Below are 19,493 nucleotides of genomic sequence, written 5' to 3' on the forward strand. Positions count from 1 at the left end.
ACCCACCCATTTAGTGGCTCAAGAAACAGGGAGCAGCAAAATCATATCCAATCTCCTTACTGTCCATTTGAGGAAACAAGCTGACAGAGGGGCAGGCACTTCTTTCAGGACAGGTCCCACAGCTCAGGCCCTGCCTCCCTGCACTGAACCTTTTCCTCTTGCAGCATAATTACTCTCCTTAATTCACCAACACTCAAATGCTTTTGAATATGCACACTCAACATGACTTTGAAAAACTTTTAAGTAGATATCTAATTTTTCACACCATACTTTTAATTATGATCTCCTTTACTTACGTAGAATTTTAAGTTTAAAATGGTTATTTTCCTTAGTACTCGTAACCATTTGACACAGACAGGCTAGACTATATTAACTCCATTTTACAGGTAAGAATGGGAATATGCTTATATTTAGTATAAGATCCAGGATATAAACCCTGGACTTCCACACATGCAACTGCTCTTTTCCCATGACTTTTTGATACATCATTTTTAAAGTAATCTGATTTCACAATGCTTCATAGTATAAGAGTAACATCTATAACTTGTAATCCTGGAAGGTTAACTCTTGGGGCAACCAACATAATTACCTCATAATCTGACACATTTTAAGGCACTGTTAATACCTCCAACTCAATCTCACAGCTATGTGTGTAACAGGGAAGAACATTTTGTATTCTATTACAAGTTCATCACTAAAGCAATGTTGCCTATAAACTTAAATTATACATAACGGCCCATGTTTGGGAATCTGCTCCCAGGTAATGAGCATTAAGCTAAGAAACCTTTGTTTGCTGACCAGGCCCACCTGTGAACAACTAACACAGCCCCTTTGGAGGCTGATGGGGACCCATAAATACTTGACTTTACTCCCTTTCCTATCAGTATAAAAGAAACCTGAATTCTAACTCAGGTAAGACAGTTTTTTGGGATACAAGCTCACCATCTTCTTGGTTTATTGGCTTTCTGAATAAAGTCCCCATTCCTTGTCCCAACAACTCATCTCTCCATTTATTGACCTGTCAGGTAGCGAGCAGTATGACTTTGGACTAACACGTTTGAGCGCTCCATGAACCCAAACTGCAGCAGAGCTGATCTTAAAGGACCAGGGGACACAATAGTTAAGCATGATTTTAACTCTTAAGCTTGGTTTGGCACACCCTCGCCACCTACTTAGACGACAAGTTGAAGCAACCCAGTGATAGGAGCAGAGGCAAGGCCCATTTAGGGATGGACACCAATGATAAACACAAGCACGATCAGACCCCCCCTTTTAGGTCTAACATCTTCACGAGTGTTGGTCTACCTGCAGGGTAGAGGGCAACACTTCTGGATTCTAGAATATATAAGGAAAGGGTCCAATTGTGTCTCTTGTCTGGGGCCTGAAAGACCAAATGGTGCTAACTTCATCCATGCCAAACCAAAAAAATGGCTCACTCTTTGCTGACTTGGGTTTTAAGAAGCCATCAAGAGAACCAGAAAATTCCATCTTGAAGCCCAGCAGAACTAAATGGTGGGCATTTCCCTGAGTCATAGATGGCACAGGGACTCAGTAATCTACCATGGCATTCTTAATAGGTTCAAGTACGCACCCTGGAGTTGGCCCACTACTGTCTTGTATTCATGCTTAGGTATTCATTCATTAACCCCAGGATAGAAGATGTGACAAAGCATCCCTCCTCCACGGCATGAGTCTTTGGCTGGTTTCAGAGGTGGAAAGCGACCAACACAGAAAACACACAGGAATTTTTCCTTGGAACTAGGGTGCCAATATCACCATCTTTTCCCTGAACTTTCCCCCTCCAGTTTCTGAAGATAGAGGAGAATATAAACTCTGAAGATATTTGGAAACAATTTCAGAAAACAAAAACACATGCTTCCAAATGCACTGTGCTTTCAGATATTCTGAGTTTAGTTCAGCTGCTGGTTCAGCTGACTGATGTGTTCACTTCCATAGATGAGCTTCCGAACAGACTTCAGATTTGGAAATCCCCAGGTCACGTGAGGTTCCACAATAGGAAGTGTTTTTATGGTTTGAGGGGTTTCTTGCACAAAGACGTCACTGAAAATCTTATTCAGGCTGTCTTGCGATGGTCCACTGCACCAGTAAACTCACCCCATTAATCCTCTAGATGACTACAACAAAGGCCAAAGAATGTTTACCTGGCACTTTCAAGCCAAGAGGTTTCACTTTCAGTTGTCTGTGGTCGGTGCATCCTGTCACACGGTTTCGGCTAGGAATCATGGAGGAAGCATTTTAGTCGCTAAAACTTGACCGCTTTTCCATTCCTCTGTTCCTTCTTTTGCAAAGGCTTTGCCTGGATGGCTCCGAGGAAGGACCTGATAAAACTTACACTTTTCCAGGAGGTTTTCTAGAATCAAAGGGATCTTCCCTCTTAACTCCTCCTCCGCCATCTTTCTGAGTCTGCGACTACTGCTGGTGCGCAGGTGGGGAAGAGAGGAACCGCTCTATGTTTACCGGACCATAGAAACGTCTGTTCTGACTCTTGGCTGGATGACCAGGACCGTCCGTGCCCTCTTAGCAGCACTGAATCACTGCGATCTTGCTAACCCTAATTCCTGGCGAAAGTTGCATAAAGCTGCCTTTACAAGGCTTCCAAACTTTTTAGAGCTGTGTCATCTTTAAAACCTAACCCTTTAGGTTTCAATTGTATTTCATAATGCTGGGGCGAGGCTGTAAACACCGAATTGCCTTCCACTGCGCATGCTCTCCTCATGATTTTGCATAATCCACCAAAGTTTTAATTTTTTGATTAATTGTATTTATGTATTTTAGAACAACTGTTTACTGTAAACCTCAGAAACTGAAGCAATAACTCCTTTGAAGATATCCAATGGATTGAAAATACCAGAAGATTTGATACCTGCTATTATTAAAAAAAAATACACAAACAAAATATGTGATTTCTTTTTTAATGTGCTTATTTCCCCTCTTTTCCCTTTTACTCATATTTCGGTTCCACACATGTTATCTTAGTGTAATTTCTTTTGCTTGAAAATCTTTTACTGTAGTATGCTGTGCTGTTAGTCGCTCCGTGTCCGACTCTTTGTGCTCTATGGACTGCAGACCACCAGGCTCCTCTGTCCATGGGATTTGGCAAGCAAGAATACTGGAGTGGGTTGCCATGCCCTCCTCCAGGGGACCTTCCTAACCTAGGGATCGAACCCAGGTCTCCCGCATTGCAGACGGATTCTTTACCGTCTGAACCACCAGAGAAGCCCCTAAAAACACATGTATAAATTTATACTTAATACTTTTTCTTTCCTCTTGCTATAATTTTTTTTTACGTCAGGATCGAGTTATCATTACAATTGTAATTCATACATCGGGTGAAAGTCACATAAATAATGACCAAACGGTAAAACGTATTAGAAGGACTTTACAGTGATGCTAGGTTGGTGTTTCTGGTACCTTGAGTTATCTAATGGCTCCTGGGGATTTCATTCCTCGTGGCAACACAGTTTATAGTAAGATGTGGAGAGGGCAGAGGTATACTTGTCTTTCGCTGGATGACGGGAGGGCCAATAGGCAAGAGAAGAACGAAAATGAGAACCTTCACTACCAGTGACTTCTCTGCAGATTAATTTTAGGAAAGAGAACTTAAGAAAGTTTAAATATGTGGAAACTGTACGTCCGCGCCACCAGGCACAACTTCCCGTGCCCTCAGTCACACTCCAGGTACCGAGACTTGAAGTCCCCTCTGTGCCGGGAGCGACCCCGCCCACTCCTCTCAGGGACCCCGCCCCCTCCTCGCAGGGACCTCCCCGCCCCGACTAGCCCCGCCCCCGACGAGCCCCGCCCCCGCCGCGCCCCCGCCCCTTCCGGCGCGCGAGGTTTGATTCCCTTGGCGGGCGGAAGCGGCCAGAGCCTCACCATCCCAAAGGTTCTTAGGAACTTTCTGCACTCGTCGCTTTCTTCGGGATTGCAGTCCAGTGCGTCTGTCTTTCTGCCTGGTTTAGTCCCTCCCAGCCCTCCGCCCTCAGGTCAGTGTGTCCCGCGTGGGTGAGGGCCGAGGTCCTGGCAGTGCGCAGCTCGGGGGACAGCGGCTTGAGCCCAGGGTGCTGCTAGTTTTGGGGAACTTCGTGGAGCCCCCGCCTTACGAGTTCGGTTCCTTGGATGAGATAATTAGCCTTTCCGACCCCCGTTTTTCTCCGCTGTGAGTGGGGATAGTGATCGTACCCGCCTCCGGGTTATCGATCAGGTGTGTAGTGGAAGCGCTTGCCACCTCGGAGGCTGGGGTAGATGTGAATTCCCATTCCACGTTTGCACGACCTTGACGGTCTCCGAGAAAGACGTTCAAAGAAGGATTTCAAGTTGTTTCAGTTCGTACAACTCAATTTACTGGGCCAGTTCAGTGAAAAAGGAAATGTGTTATGTCTTATCACCCCTCTTTCAGAGTCCAAAGGCTTCCTCTCCTTCACCTTCTCAAAGTAGTGGCTTAAGAGACTTACACTAAAAGGGGAGTATACACCGAATGCTATAGCAGTAAAAGAAGTGGCCCTCACCGAAAGACCAGTAGGGAAAGGGAGACGTCCGAAGGAGGGCGTCCCAGGGGAGTGATCCGGGCTCTCTCATTCCTAGGATGAGTACTATTGAGCTTCACCATTGGTATTTCTCTTTGGTAATGGAAAGGGAAAGGGGGAAGGCAGGGCAGCATTACAGGTGCCTGGAGTTTTGCTTAGAGACTAGTGTTCCTCACTTTTTTGTTCATATTTTGGTTTCTGTTTCTGTGCTGTGTGGGATAAATCAGAAACGCCCTCACTTGCACCTTCATGGGCTTGTCTCACCAGTGGATCTGTCCTTTCAGTATATTTGCTGTGGACCAAGGAGATGATCAGATCAATCTCTTACTGGCTTTGGGAATGAATGCCTCTCTGTTGGTACTCCCAGAAGCCTCTGCAAGGGAGCAGAACTGGATGTTAATTAAATGTATTACAAGGTCACATTGTAAGACATTCTGTATTCTGCTTCTCATTTGAAATATCCTCAGCATCAATGTCTTACCAAGCTCACTAGATAACGTAAATGTACGACACAGCAGGAAATAGCATAGCCCAAATAAGACTATGTTGGTAAGAAAATGCCCCCAATTTGTTGCTATCCTATAAAATTTACTGATAAACTTCCTCCCACTATCTAGGCAATTCCTAGTTTCCTCAGAAAAGTTCAGGACCACAGTTTTATATAGCTCCAGTTCTATTTAGTCACATTCAGAAGGACAATCAGGTGTCTGATTGGGGTCTAGTTTCCTTCTTTATCCACAGTTGGGAGGTCCCCTTCCACATTTAACTAATCATATATCTCCTTTAGCAGCAGCTGGATAACTCCAGTCACATGTCCTTATTCTGTATTTCCAAACTCTAGAGGATAAACAGAGAGGAGAATTAAGAATATTAGAACCAATTCTACTTCCACAAGCCAAGTAAAATCTGCTATCATTATAGAGGTTTGCAGTATAAACACTAGTTTTCTTATACAGTAGCAAAAAGAATGTTACCTGGATTAAATAGATATAATTTAGGCCCACATTAGTTTTACTTCTCTGAAGACATGGTATAATTTGAGGGAAGGGAGTAGATAAGCAAATGGAAGGAAGAAAAAAAGAGGAGGTGTGTGATTCAGTCTTACACTGATGCAGGTCGATCTCTGCTAGTTGACTGGAGGCCATAACCTGAAAGTTCAAAACTCATTTGGGAAAAATCCGTCAAGACATTGATTAGGATGCTCTTATATCCCTCATCTGGGAAAATCAATTCCAACATCATACCAACTGCTTTCTTTTTCTGTGTGGCAATTTAAAATAGCCCAGTCTTTGGTATGGAATTTAAGCATGTGCATGGTGGCAATTAGAATCTTATATTTCCTAAGACCTGTTTTTTTCCTTTGTCTATTTTCATCTCATGGTCTTTTGTTAGTTTGTTTTTTGGCTGTGCCATGCGGCTTGCAGGATCTCAGTTGCCCATCAGAGATTGAAACTGGACCACAGTAGTGAAAGGCTGGAATCCTTACCACTAGGCCAGTGAGGAACTTTTTCCATTTCATGGTTTTTAAGCTTCATAATGTCTGTTTGTGTTTCCTCTTTAACCCCTGTGTTCTGAATACCCCAATATTGCATTAGTTGGGCCTCTGCTCTCTAAGGAACGTGATAGCCTACTTTTATATCAGACAACTTTCTAAACAGATTTATAGCCTGACATCCCTCCATTTCCAATATCCTGCTCACTCTCTTCTCCCTCATTAGGATCCCAAAGATTTCTTAGCCTTGTATTGACCTCTATATTTTACTGCTATTTTTACCTGTTTTAAAAATTCTTAGTCCTGTAATTCCTGTCTTTGGGGGTGTGGTTCCACTTTATTCCCAATTTGCTCCAGTGACAAATGCCCTTTAAAAGGTTTCTGAATTAGTACTGCTGTTAAGGATATTTCTCATCCTGTATCTCAGGGGCCAAGAAGAATAAATATGTCCTCTGTACTGTCTCCTTGCCTGGAACAACTTTTGCCATTCTAATGGAAGCAGAAATATTTCATTTTATGTCATCAGCTTTCTATTAGCATCAGGACCTGACTTTTCTTCCTTAGTTTGCCTATGCTATTTGTGTAGATTCAGCTAGATTAAAAGTTCAACCTGCTTATTAAGTTGGTCCAATGTCCGTTCTTCCTAGAAAATGACTAATATTGTTTATTGGATCTTGGTCTTTTTTACATTATTTTTTATCTTTCTTGCTATTTCAACTTTGACATTGCTACTTAAACCATTTTTTAAGCTGATTGTTTTCTTGAGTTTTGATATTTTTCCCTTCAGAATTTCCACTCTAGTGTTCATTTCACTGACCAAATTTTTGAAGGCATTTTACTTGCTAAATAACATACCTTTTTTCTCCAAGTAAAATGATTCATGGAATCAGAGTGCTTTAAGCATTTTAAGAGGATATTTAAAGGGATCTTAAAAAAAAGATCTGTGGCTCTTGGGCTTTTGATAATTACTTTCAGTTTTTCCTCCACCTCAGTTTAAGAATATGGCCCATCTTCACTATAGTAAAAACCTTCCCTGTTACTCTGTCTTTTCCTTTATAAACTCACCATAGTCCTGAGATTGAGACTAGACCATACTCTAGGTCTTCCAAAGTCACCAACATTATTGAGATTTAATAACATGCTGGTCCCTCGGCTCTGGAAGAGCCAGGATGAAGGACAGAGAACTTAAAGTTAGTGAACATGGTGCTGGCCACATAACTGATCCCAGAGCCTTCAGCAGATTTGCTGAAACTCTCCCTGTTGGTAAGGGAGGCTCTCTGGCTCTAGAAATGAGCACTAGCACCAGGTTTCCACCACTGAGTGGTAGTAATTAAGATATACATGAGTTCTGTCCTTTCCAGGTGGAACTTTACCCAAGTCCCAGTTGGCTGTGCATGTACTTGCTGCTGCTGCTGCTAAGTCACTTCAGTCGTGTCCGACTCTGTGTGACCCCATAGAGGGCAGCCCATCAGGCTCCCCCGTCCCTGGGATTCTCCAGGCAAGAACACTGGAGTGGGTTGCCATTTCCTTCTCCAATGTGTGAAAGTGAAAAGGGAAAGTGAAGTCGCTCAGTCATGTCTGACTCGTAGCGACCCCATGGACTGCAGCCTACCAGGCTCCTCCGTCCATGGGATTTTCTAGGCAAGAGTACTGGAGTGGCTTGCCATTGCCTTCTCCGGTGCATGTACTTACCTAAGTGTTAAAGAGAGTGGTATCCTGGGGTCTTGAACCCTGTAGTGCCATACCTAGTCCACTGCCAGGTCACAGGAAGCTCTGGGCACAGGAGTCATACCAGCAAAGGAGGAGTTCATCACTAGCTAGGTCTTGACTCAAAGCCCTTTGAGATCTCTAGATCCCTTGGTGTGCTGTGCTGGTTTACCTGTAAGAAAGCTCCACTTTGCAGCACCTAAACTCAGGTCCCAGGACTTCACCTATATAGGAGCGCTTCCAAATTTATTTAGAAATCTGCTTCTGAGAAATTTTCTTTGACTAGTTTCGCTTTTTTCCCTTCCTTCTTGGCTTCTATGAAGCTGTATTCTTCTAATTCTTACTTTTCTAATGGTCATCTTCATGCTCTTCCTCTTGCCATTCCTAACTATAGGTCTGGTATGAGTAAGGCCTTATCTGTACGTATTTTAAACATTAAGGAGATCCAACCAGTCCGTCCTAAAGGAGACCAGTCCTGGGTGTTCATTGGAAGGACTGATGCTGAGGCTGAAACTCCAGCACTTTGGCCACCTCATGAGAAGAGTTGACTCATTGGAAAAGACCCTGATGCTGGGAGGAATTGGGGGCAGGAGGAGAAGGGGACGACAGAGGATGAGATGGCTGGATGGCATCACCGACTGGATGCATATGAGTTTGAGTGAACTCCGGGAGTTGGTGATGGACAGCGAGGCCTGGCGTGCTGCGATTCATGGGGTTACAAAGAGTTGGACATGACTGAGTGACTGAACTGAACTGTCTTTAAAGTCTTTACTGTAATTGATTTTGTGTGTGGTGTGAGGTAGAGATGTGGTGTTCTTTTTCTCTGTAAGCCTAACCAATTGTCCCAGCGCCACATCTGCATTTCTTTTTGCTGGTACTTCTGAAAGCAGCTTCAGTTCAGTACATGTCAGCCTTTTCTTCCACTGGGACCTTTGCACCTACATTCTCTTTTTCTGGAATTCTCTTCCTCTCATTCTTTTCAAGTTAACAATTTTTGTTAAGGCCTATGAACCACAAACCATTAGGAACACATCTGTAATTTAAAAACATTAGGTGTCCTTAGCTTGCTGCAGCAAGAGGAACCCTGCTCCCTAGGATCTTGAGCATCTCAATAAGAGTGAGTTGAAAGGGGCTTATATGGTTTGGGCTTGTGCTGGGGAAACGAGGACCAGTTTTGGAATGGATTCTATCAAAGGGCAGGAGCATTTCAGCTTTTGTCTATCTGAGGAAGAAGGAAGTGGGAGCAATGAGGTAGAGCTAAGGGTGTCATTGGTGAGAAAGCAGCAGTCTGTCAAATAAAAGAACACTATCATTTTAACTGCTTCAGGGACTTTGCTGGTGGTCCAGTGGTTAAGACTGTGCTACCGATGCAGGGGGCCTGGGTTAGATCCCTGGTCAGGAAGCTAGATCCCACATGCGGCAACTAAGAATTGGCGTGCTGCACCAACTAAAGATCCTGCAAGCAACTAAGACCCAGAGCAGCCAAGTAAATAAATAAAAATCAGTGTCAAAAGAAAATGATTTTAACTGCTTCACATGGAAACATTCTTTACATGGTCATGGACAGGCCCTGTGGAAAACATTGTTCTAGTTTTGATGCGAACATCCCAGTCTGATTATTTTTATGATTAATGGTTTCTCTGTCTATTTAAAGGACCCTTTTCTGTCCTGAAATGATAACAATATTCTATTAAAAGTTTTTAAAGATTTACCTTTCATATTTGTCTTTATTTGATCTGGAATAGATTTTTTTGTAGGAGTGAGAGGAATCTAGTTTTGTCTTGTTTTGTTTTTTCCTATTCCTAATCAGTTTTCTCAATATGATTTATATGCCTGAGACTTATTTTTGTAGTTAAAAGAGTGAAGGAGATAACCTGTTAGTAGTTCCCTTTTTGATTGCGTACTGTTTTTGTCTTACAGGTTATTTTTATAATTTTGAGTAAACTTCCAGGAGGACTATGAAAGATTATGATGAACTTCTCAAATACTATGAATTATATGAAACTATTGGGACAGGTAATTAATTTTTTCTTGAAGAGAATAGGTCATCCATTTGAGAGTAGAGTGAAATGGGGCAGCCATGAGCTGCTTTTCTTTTTTTTTAATTTACTTATTTTTGAGGAATCTCCATACCGTCTTCCATAGCGGCTGTATCAATTTACATTCCCACCAACAGTGCAAGAGCGTTCCTTTTTCTCCACACCCTCTCCAGCAAACGACAAAATTCTGTGAAGCAATTATCCTTCAATAAAAAATAAAAAAAACAAAACAGAAGCAATATTATGAAAAATTCAATAAAGACTCTAAAAATGAAAAAAAAATTTACTTTTTGTTGAAGGATAATTGCTTTACAATATTGTGTTGGTTTCTGCTAAACCATGAGCTTTTTTGCGGAACTTATATAGTTTAAAAAGTTTTGAACTTATTTTAGTAAGAAAAAGTGGAACAAGAGAGAGGTGAGTTGTAGGAAAGGTCTTATAGTTCATTTTATTAATAAAAGTCACTAGAGAGTTTTGAGCCAAGGAGTGATCTTACTTTTTGTTTTTAAGGATCACTCTGGCTACTTGATTGTGAAAAAAATGGCTGGGAGAGGGCAAAGGCAGAAGCAGATAGATGTTAGGAAGTTACTGCAGTAATTTAGGTGAGTGTACTGGAGATGATGGTGACATGGATGGTGATAGAATTGAAGGTAGTGGGATTCTGTGTATAGAAAGGGGTGGACTTCTGTATACAGACACACATATATGTATATATAATTTATTGAGGCATAATACACAGTAAAATAAGCAAAGTGTAATACATTTGGTGGCGTTTTGGCTCACATATGCTCATATGTTCAGATCAGGACATAGAATGTTTCCATTCAGTGCCTGCCTCCTTTCCCCCAAGATAAACATTAATAAATTTTTGAAGACAGAGCCAATGGGCTATGTTAATGGGTTGGGTATGGGGTGTGAGACAAAAAGGAAGGGCTAAAGATGGCTTCCAGACTTTTGGCCTGATCTGGGAAGATGAGTTGCCATTTACTGAGATGGGGAACACCATGGGAGGGACTTTTGGGAACTTCTTTTTAGAGGTACTAAGTTTGTTTCTTTCAGATACCTGAATGTAGGTATTTACCCAGCTTTTGAGCCAATTTTGAAACATAATTGCTTATTTTTTCAGTTTTAAAACTGAATGGAAGTTTCATATTATTTGTCTTTTGTCTCTGCAACTTTATATTGTGTTTTGACAATGTTAATTAAAAGGCAGGTTTAATTATAAAACAAATTTCTAAAGAATTATAAAACAAATTTATACTTCTTCCTAATTGAAAAATTAAAGATATCCTATAATGGCAAAAGGGAATCTTTAGCTAGTCATTGGATAAGGAGAGGTTAGGATCATGGCTAACGCTTTGGAAGCAATATGAAAAAAAGGGCCACAAACTTCATGAAAATATAGCTCAAGAGAGCTTTATAAAGTAATTGGAAAGGTATTTGTGCTTGAGTTCTCAGTTTGCTCTGCTGATGATATTTAAGTTAGTTTGCTTATCTCTTCATAATACATTTTCCTATACTTAGGTGGCTTTGCAAAGGTCAAACTTGCCTGCCATATCCTCACTGGAGAAATGGTAGCTATAAAAATCATGGATAAAAATGCACTAGGGGTAAGTTTAATATTATTTTTAAAATATTTATAGATCAATTTTGTGAATTACAACCTGAATTTCCTCTAATGTTCTAGTTATTGCTCTTTTATTAAAATAACGTTTCCACAGCCATTTATGTATAAATCTGTGGTTTTAAAAGGGCTTCCCTGGTGGCTCCACTGAGATAAAGAATATCTCAGATAAAGAATAATGGCAGGCAGATGAAGAGTCTGCCTGCCAATGCAGGAGACCCAGGAGATGCAAGTTCGATCCCTGGGTTGGGAAGATCCCCTGGAGAAGGAAATGGCAACCCACTCCAGTACTCTTGCCTGAAAAATACCATGGATAGAGGAGCCTGGAAGAGTTTAATATGACTTGTTACTTTATTTTTAAGGATGTAAGTGCTGATTAACATATATAAAAAAGTTGAAGTGAATGTTGTGTTAGAGTAATATCACTCAATTCTCTGAACTCCTTCTGAAATATATGCCAAAATCACGAAGTGATCTATATCAGAATTACTTTAAATAACCTGTCAACTGACAATTCAGGCTCTCCTTCAGTATTTTTGTTTTCAGTGCTCAATATTATGTTTATTAAACTAATAAAAAGATATTAAAAATAATTTTTCTTGATCATTTAAACATTGGTTACAAAACTGATTAATTTAATTCCCTTAAGCAATTTAAACTTCAGTTATAACTTTAGTGTACCTTATTTACTTGACCCAGCAAACACCTTAATAGCAGATAAAATATGAGTTGTTACATTATAAGATATAACATACTAGTACTCAAAACTTACTCTAAAGCATCAATATGATGATATTAATTCATTAATTCTAAACTGGTTTTTGTATTTTCTATTGTTATTATGCTTATTTTAGTTACTTCTTAGGACTTTAAAAATATTTTGATTACTTTCAGGGTTTTAGTCATCAGATTCCCACATCCCCCCAGAAAAGAAGAAAAAAAGATTATCATATCAGAATAGTTAAAGTTACAACTTCTTGGTTAAGATCTAATATCAGATTGCATGGCCCTATCATTAGACTGAGTCCCTTTTTATAATATTACTTGTTTACTACATGGATATCTGGATTTTTATCTTTAGTATGGACTTTAAATTTTTTCAGCTTGGCTATCCTCCTCCCAGCCAACTTCTTATTTTGAAAAATTTCAAGCTCCTTGAAAAGTTGGGAGACTGAGATAGTGAATACCTTTTATCTACATTCACCAAATTTTAGCTCAGTTCAGTTCAGTTCAGTCACTCAGTCGTGTCCGACTCTCCGCAACCCCATGAATCACAGCACGCCAGGCCTCCCTGTCCATCACCAACTCCCAGAGTTCACTCAAACTCATGTCCATCAAGTCGGTGATGCCATCCAGCCATCTCATTCTCTGTCATCCCCTTCTCCTCCTGCCCCCAATCCTTCCCAGCATCAGACTCTTTTCCAGTGAGTCAGCTCGTCGCATGAGGTGGCCAAAGTATTGGAGTTTCAGCTTTAGCATCCTTCCTTGAACACCCAGGATTGATCTCCTTTAGAATGGACTGGATGGATCTCCTTGCAGTCCAAGGTACTCTCAAGAGTCTTCTCCAGCACCACAGTTCAAAAGCGCTCAGCTTTTTTTCGGCGCTCAGCTTTCTTCACAGTCCAACTCTCACATCCATACATGACCACTGGAAAAACCATAGCCTTGACTAGACGGACCTTGGTTGGCAAAGTAATGTCTCTGCTTTTTAATATACTATCTAGGTTGGTCATAACTTTCCTTCCAGATGGTAAGAGTGAACGTAGACATTCTCTGAATCAGTGAACTAAAATGGACTGGAATGGGTGAATTTAACTCAGATGACCATTGTATCTACTACTGTGGGCAGGAATCCCTTAGAAGAAATGGAGTAGCCATCATGGTCAACAAAAGAGTCTGAAATGCAGTACTTGAATGCAGTCTTAAAAACGACAGAATGATCTCTGTTCATTTCCAAGGCAAACCATTCAATATTACAGTAATCCAAGCCTATGCCCCAACCAGTAACGCTGAAGAAGCCGAAGTTGAACGGTTCTATGAAGACCTACAAGACCTTTTAGAACTAACACCCAAAAAAGATGTCCTTTTCATTCTAGGGGACTGGAATGCAAAAGTAGGAAGACAAGAAACACCTGGAGTAACAGGCAAATTTGGCCTTGGAGCACGGAATGAAGCAGGGCAAAGGCTAATAGAGTTTTGCCAAGAGAATGCACTGATCATAGCAAAGACCCTCTTCCAACAGCACAAGAGAAGACTCTACACCTGGACATCACCAGATGGTCAACACCGAAATCAGACTGATTATATTCTTTGCAGCCAAAGATGGAGAATCTCTATACAGTTAGCAAAAACAAGATCAGGAGCTGACTGTGACTCAGATCATGAACTCCTTATTGCCAAATTCAGACTTAAATTGAAGAAAGTAGGGAAAACCACTAGACCATTCGGATATGACCTAAATCAAATCCCTTATGATTATACAGTGGAAGTGAGAAATAGATTTAAGGGACTAGATCTGATAGATAGAGTGCCTGATGAACTCTGGACGGAGGTTCGTGACATTGTACAGGAGACAGGGACCAAGACCATCCCCGTGGAAAAGAAATGCAAAAAAGCAAAATGGCTGTCTGAGGAGGCCTTACAAATAGCTGTGAAAAGAAGAGAAGCAAAAAGCAAAGGAGAAAAGGAAAGATATAAGCATCTGAATGCAGAGTTCCAAAGAATAGCAAGGAGAGATAAGAAAGCCTTCCTCAGCGATCAATGCAAAGAAATAGAGGGAAGCAACAGAATAGGGAAAACAAGAGATCTCTTCAAGAAAATTAGAGTTTCCAAGGGAACTTTTCATGCAAAGATGGGCTCGATAAAGGACAGAAATGGTATGGATCTAACAGAAGCAGAAGATATTAAGAAGAGGTGGCAAGAATACACAGAAGAACTGTACAAAAAAGATCTTCACGACCCAGATAATCACGATAACGTGATCACTGACCTAGAGCCAGATATCTTGGAATGTGAAGTCAAAGGGGCCTTAAAAAGCATCACTACGAACAAAGCTAGTGGAGGTGATAGAATTCCAGTTGAGCTATTTCAAATCTTGAAAGATGATGCTGTGAAAGTGCTGCACTCAATATGCCAGCAAATTTGGAAAACTCAGCAGTGGCCACAGGACTGGAAAAGGTCAGTCTTCATTCCAATCCCAAAGAAAGGCAATGCCAAAGAATGCTCAAACTACCGGACAATTGCACTCATCTCACACGCTAGTAAAGTCCTGCTCAAAATTCTCCAAGCCAGGCTTCAGCAATATGTGAACCATGAACTTTCAGATGTTCAAGCAGGTTTTAGAAAAGGCAGAGGCACCAGAGATCAAATTGCCAACATTCGCTGGATCATGGAGAAAGCAAGAGAGTTCCAGAAAAATATCTATTTCTGCTTCATTGACTATGCCAAAGCCTTTGACTGTGTGGATCACAATAAACTGTGGAACATTCTGAAAGAGATGGGAATCCCAGACCACCTGACCTGCCTCTTGAGAAACCTGTATGCAGGTCAGGAGGCAACAGTCAGAATTGTACATGGAACAACAGACTGGTTCCAAATAGGAAAAGGAGTACGTCAAGGTTGTATGTTGTCACCCTGCTTATTTAACTTATATGCAGGGTACATCATGAGGAACGCTGGGCTGGAAGAAGCACAAGCTGGAATCAAGATTGCTGGGAGAAATATCAATCACCTCAGATATGCAGATGACACCACCCTTATGGCAGAAAGTGAAGAGGAACTCAAAAGCCTCTTGATGAAAGTGAAAGAGGAGAGTGAAAAGGTTGGCTTGAAGCTCAGCATTCAGAAAACAAAGATCATGGCATCTGGTCCCATCACTTCATGGGAAATAGTTGGGGTAACAGTGGAAACAGTGTCAGACTTTATTTTTTTGGGCTCCAAAATCACTGCGGATGCTGATTGTGGCCATGAAATTTTTAGCTCAGCAGGCTTCTTTTTTAAAAAATTTATTTTTGATTGAAGGATAATTGCTTTGCAATATTGCATTGGTTTCTATCAAACATTAACAAGATTAGCCATATGTTTCATCATGCTTCTTAATGGACATTGCGGAGACCGAAGTGGTAGCCTAGACATGCACACTGGATAGTGTTCCTGTCATTTCCCTTGTTTGGAATGCTGACCTTCGAAAGGGAGTGAGATGATTTTACTTTTTCTGGATGTTGTACTCTTGCCTCAGATTGAACTTTTCTTTTGTAAAACCCTCAAGTCATTTTGAAAATGTACACAGAAATAAGTTGTTCTCTATTTCTGTATTGTTGAGCAAATCATTTTGAGGCCATTGACTGCTTTTGCTACTTAGTATTAGAGTTGTTGATATTGGGGCTTGGAATATTTTCCAAATAAGTTGATTGCTCATTTAATAAAATGTTTTGTCACAGAGTGATTTGCCTCGGGTCAAAACAGAAATTGATGCCTTGAAGAACCTGAGACATCAGCATATATGTCAACTTTACCATGTGATAGAGACAGCCAACAAAATATTCATGGTTCTCGAGGTCAGTAGTAAGTACCAGAGACCTAAAGTTATTTGTCACTGTCTTAGCCTGTTTGGGCTGCTGTAACAAGTATCACAGACTGAGTAGCTTATGAACAACAGCAGTTTATTTCTCACAGTTCTGGAGGCTGGGAATCCCAAGATCGAGGCACCAGCATGGTCGGGTGAGGGTCCTCTTTCTGGTTCATAGCTGGTACCTTATTGCTATGTGCTTACATGATGGAAAAGGCTAGGGATCTCTCTGGAGCCTCTTTTATGAGAGCACTGATTTCATTCATGAGGACTCTGCCCTCATGTCCTAATCACCCCCCAAAGGTTCCACCTTCTAAAATCACCATCTTCAGGGCTTAGAGTTTCCACATAGAAATTTTTTGTGGGACACAAATGTTTATTCAGGCCATTCTCTTTCATTTTATGATAGTTATGAAAGAGGTATTAAATTCATTTCACTCTTGAGGTTAAATGCTAAGTGGCTTACCTGTTTAAGTTCTATCTGTAACAATTTAGACCAAGTAGACATGTATAATAAATTGGAGATACATTGTAAATATTCCTTTGTAATACCCTCCTTCTGTGATGGTGTGCGTTAGTGTACAGAATAGGTTAGAATTTGTTCCTGGAGAAAACCCCGAGTGAAGCAACAAAGACCCAATGCAACTAAGCAATAATAAATAAATAAATTAAAAATAGCACAAGACCAGAAGTATTCCAAAAGCTGGAATACTGAGAGTGTATTTTTGAATATACCTAAATTCATTCCTTTGCTTATAAATTGAATTAACAACATCTCTGAGTTAAGTATGATTTTTTATTTTAAATTCCTCTGATTTTTGCAAGTAATAATGATATTTATGTGACTCTGCTGCTCTTGCAGTATTGCCCTGGAGGAGAGCTGTTTGACTACATAATTTCCCACGATCGCCTCTCGGAGGAGGAGACCCGCCTTGTCTTCCGTCAGATAGTGTCTGCCGTTGCTTATGTGCACAGCCAGGGCTACGCTCACAGGGACCTGAAACCAGTAAGTGGCTGCATTCCAGGTGCTCACCTGAGAATAGACATCATTTACCTGTCATCACTCAGTTTCCAAATGTTCTTTTCTGTTTAGAATTTATCTGGGCTTTGCTTATTTTTTTGTTCCATTCCTAATGTATCTTTGTTTTTCCTTTTTGATTTTTGACTCCTGCTAGGCTCTTCTGGATGGCCTTATTATTGGCATTCTATTTCTTTGTCAATTTTGTGTGGCATTATAAATGTCTTTGTAATCAGCTGCAGAATATAAACCTCAGGTTTTATTCCTAGGAAAGAAGAGTTTTGCGTATTTTCTTTGAGAATATTGTCTTTGAGTATTTTCCTCTTGATATTCTTTTCCTGACATCATCTTCCTTTAATTTTAATTCCATTATGCTTCAGAAGTGAACAGTTCAATGAAATGGGCAGACTCTGCTTTTCAAGGGCAGAATGAAAATCTGATACTCTTAAGCGTGTAGGCTCTGACTAATATCCTTGCTGGTGAACATGAATTTCAATGTAATTTGGTACTAGGGTTTGAGATCTAGAATTGCCCTAACAAGATACGGCAGTTTCTGTCCTTTTCTCTTTGTTTTTATCCAACTCTTTGATTCGAGTTCACTCTTTCTGTTCAAACTTGCCTTTGGCACATACCATGTTTGCTTGTAGTTGAACCTCAGAGTACCAAGGAGAAAGTGGTTTATGCTAATGTGTCTTGAGGGGAAGCAGGATAGTTATCAACATTCCTCTCCTCTTCTCTTTCCTTCTCTTCCTGTCACTTCATTATTTCTTTTTTTTCAATTGATATTTTTTACTCTGTACCCAACCTTGAAGTGCTTTTAGGAATAGCTAGAGGTGGGATGTGATATAAGGAAGACTGTATATAGTTATGAAAATGTCTTTTTTATTTTCAGGAAAATTTGTTGTTTGATGAGTATCATAAATTAAAGCTGATTGACTTTGGTCTCTGTGCAAAACCCAAGGTAAGTGCAGAGATAAAAATGAGTTTCCTTCCTTTGCCATTGCAACTCTTGCCTGTTATCTTACACTAACTTCCATTTAGTATTTAGTGAGCCTGGTTGCATCCATTGAGAAGAATGCTAAATTTCACGCTTTTTATAAGTTCTCTTGATGATTTTAACATGTAGCCAAGGTTGAAAACCACTGCTCTAGGTCCAGGGTTGGTCGTGCTGAAAACCCCATGGGTATGCTGTGAGAGAATTTGCAGGACTGAGGTGTCAGGAAGCCATCACAGTATGAATGCTGAATTGACCACGTGTTTGCAGTTGGAGTATGTTCCTGTTAGATGATGCCTTTCTTTGTTTAGATATGCATTTCAGGAAATCTAGTGAAAAAATCTGTTCTTTATTATCCAAATGGTTATATAACTAACAGTTACATTTTGAGAGACAATCCCCTTTCCTTATAAAAGAAGAAGGAAAAAGTCCATATGTACTTTAAAATTTATACCGTGAATTATTTCCTTAATTTGCACTCCATCGTTAAGTACTGGTATTCTCCAGCATACCTTCTCTTTGAGGTGACTTTGAACTTTCTCCTGTGTGGCTGCTGTTGGAGGCTTCCTCTTGAGTCCTCTAATGATGGCACTTACTGTCTCTAAAATGAACTGTCTACCCTCATTAAGAATGTTGAAATTTCAGACTTGTCTCAGCCCCTTGGAGTCCCATGATTATTTCCTGCCCCAATCAGAATTACCTGGGTGCAAAGGGAGGAAGATTTTGCCCCTTTGGCTGAATGTCTGATTCTTTTTGATTTTCCTCTCCTTCCCTTGGCTCTTCAGAGATTGTCAGTCGAGTCTTGTGTCTGGGAACCAAATGCAAGAAGGCATTTTTCTGATCGACAAGCAATAGAGATAAAGCTTACTTTGAGCCGATAAGCTGGTTTAAGTCATGTTCATCACAGGAGGCAGTGGAGAATGTTTGTGACAGACTCTGGCAGCCTTTATTTATGGCTGCCACGGATTCAACCCACACAGACTCCGTCTCACAAAGCAAGACTTGACTGGGAGAAGGTGGCTTCAGCTTTCTGCTGAGGAGCTAACTTCTGGGTGTGCTGTTATAGTTGTAAATGAAATCTTACAATTTCATAAGTCATTTGCCATTTGTGGAACTCTGTAGAAGTGTTAGGCGGTGGTATCATTTGTATTATGTCTCCATATTTCTGTGGGCGACCAGAGGATCCTTATTTGAACAGATCTGGAGGCTGAGGTCATGATCTGTGTTATAACCAAGTCTAGAAAACAGACTCCCAAGGGTTTGTTTTATGTAGTGTTTGCTCTCTTCCCTCTTGGGGAAAAGAAACTTATGTATTTATAAAGATTTGCTATTGGAGATAGGGTCCTTTAGAGAAATAATCCTTTTTTCTTGAATACTTGGGAGTTGGAGGCCTTGGGTGCTTGGATGTCTAAACTGATTATTATGCAAATGGATGCCTAGGGAAGTATGAACTTGACTTGATTGAGCTAAGGGGAGAAGGATTTTTTTCATGCTAGGTCTTGGTGGTG

At 40.6% G+C, this 19,493-nt stretch overlaps 1 protein-coding gene and 1 pseudogene across 1 annotated transcript in view; one reads left to right on the top strand and one right to left on the bottom strand.

Annotated features, from left to right (window-relative positions):
• Positions 1 to 298: 298 nt before the first annotated feature.
• Positions 299 to 3,347, bottom strand: LOC148777349 (large ribosomal subunit protein uL30 pseudogene; annotated as a pseudogene).
• A 521-nt stretch (positions 3,348 to 3,868) lies between these two features.
• MELK (maternal embryonic leucine zipper kinase) overlaps positions 3,869 to 19,493 on the top strand; it is an 84,059-nt gene continuing 68,434 nt past the window's right edge. Inside the window, exons 1-6 of the mRNA XM_088837702.1 lie at positions 3,869 to 4,004; positions 9,664 to 9,759; positions 11,307 to 11,392; positions 15,846 to 15,962; positions 16,836 to 16,979; positions 17,884 to 17,952. Of these exons, the coding sequence (XP_088693828.1) occupies positions 9,702 to 9,759; positions 11,307 to 11,392; positions 15,846 to 15,962; positions 16,836 to 16,979; positions 17,884 to 17,952 (474 nt within the window). The 5' untranslated portion in view covers positions 3,869 to 4,004; positions 9,664 to 9,701. The remainder of the gene's footprint in view (positions 4,005 to 9,663; positions 9,760 to 11,306; positions 11,393 to 15,845; positions 15,963 to 16,835; positions 16,980 to 17,883; positions 17,953 to 19,493) is intronic.

This window comes from Moschus berezovskii, chromosome 7, assembly GCF_049115385.1.
Source record: "Moschus berezovskii isolate FMDL1 chromosome 7, NW_MosBer_1.0, whole genome shotgun sequence".
NCBI lineage: Eukaryota > Metazoa > Chordata > Mammalia > Artiodactyla > Moschidae > Moschus > Moschus berezovskii.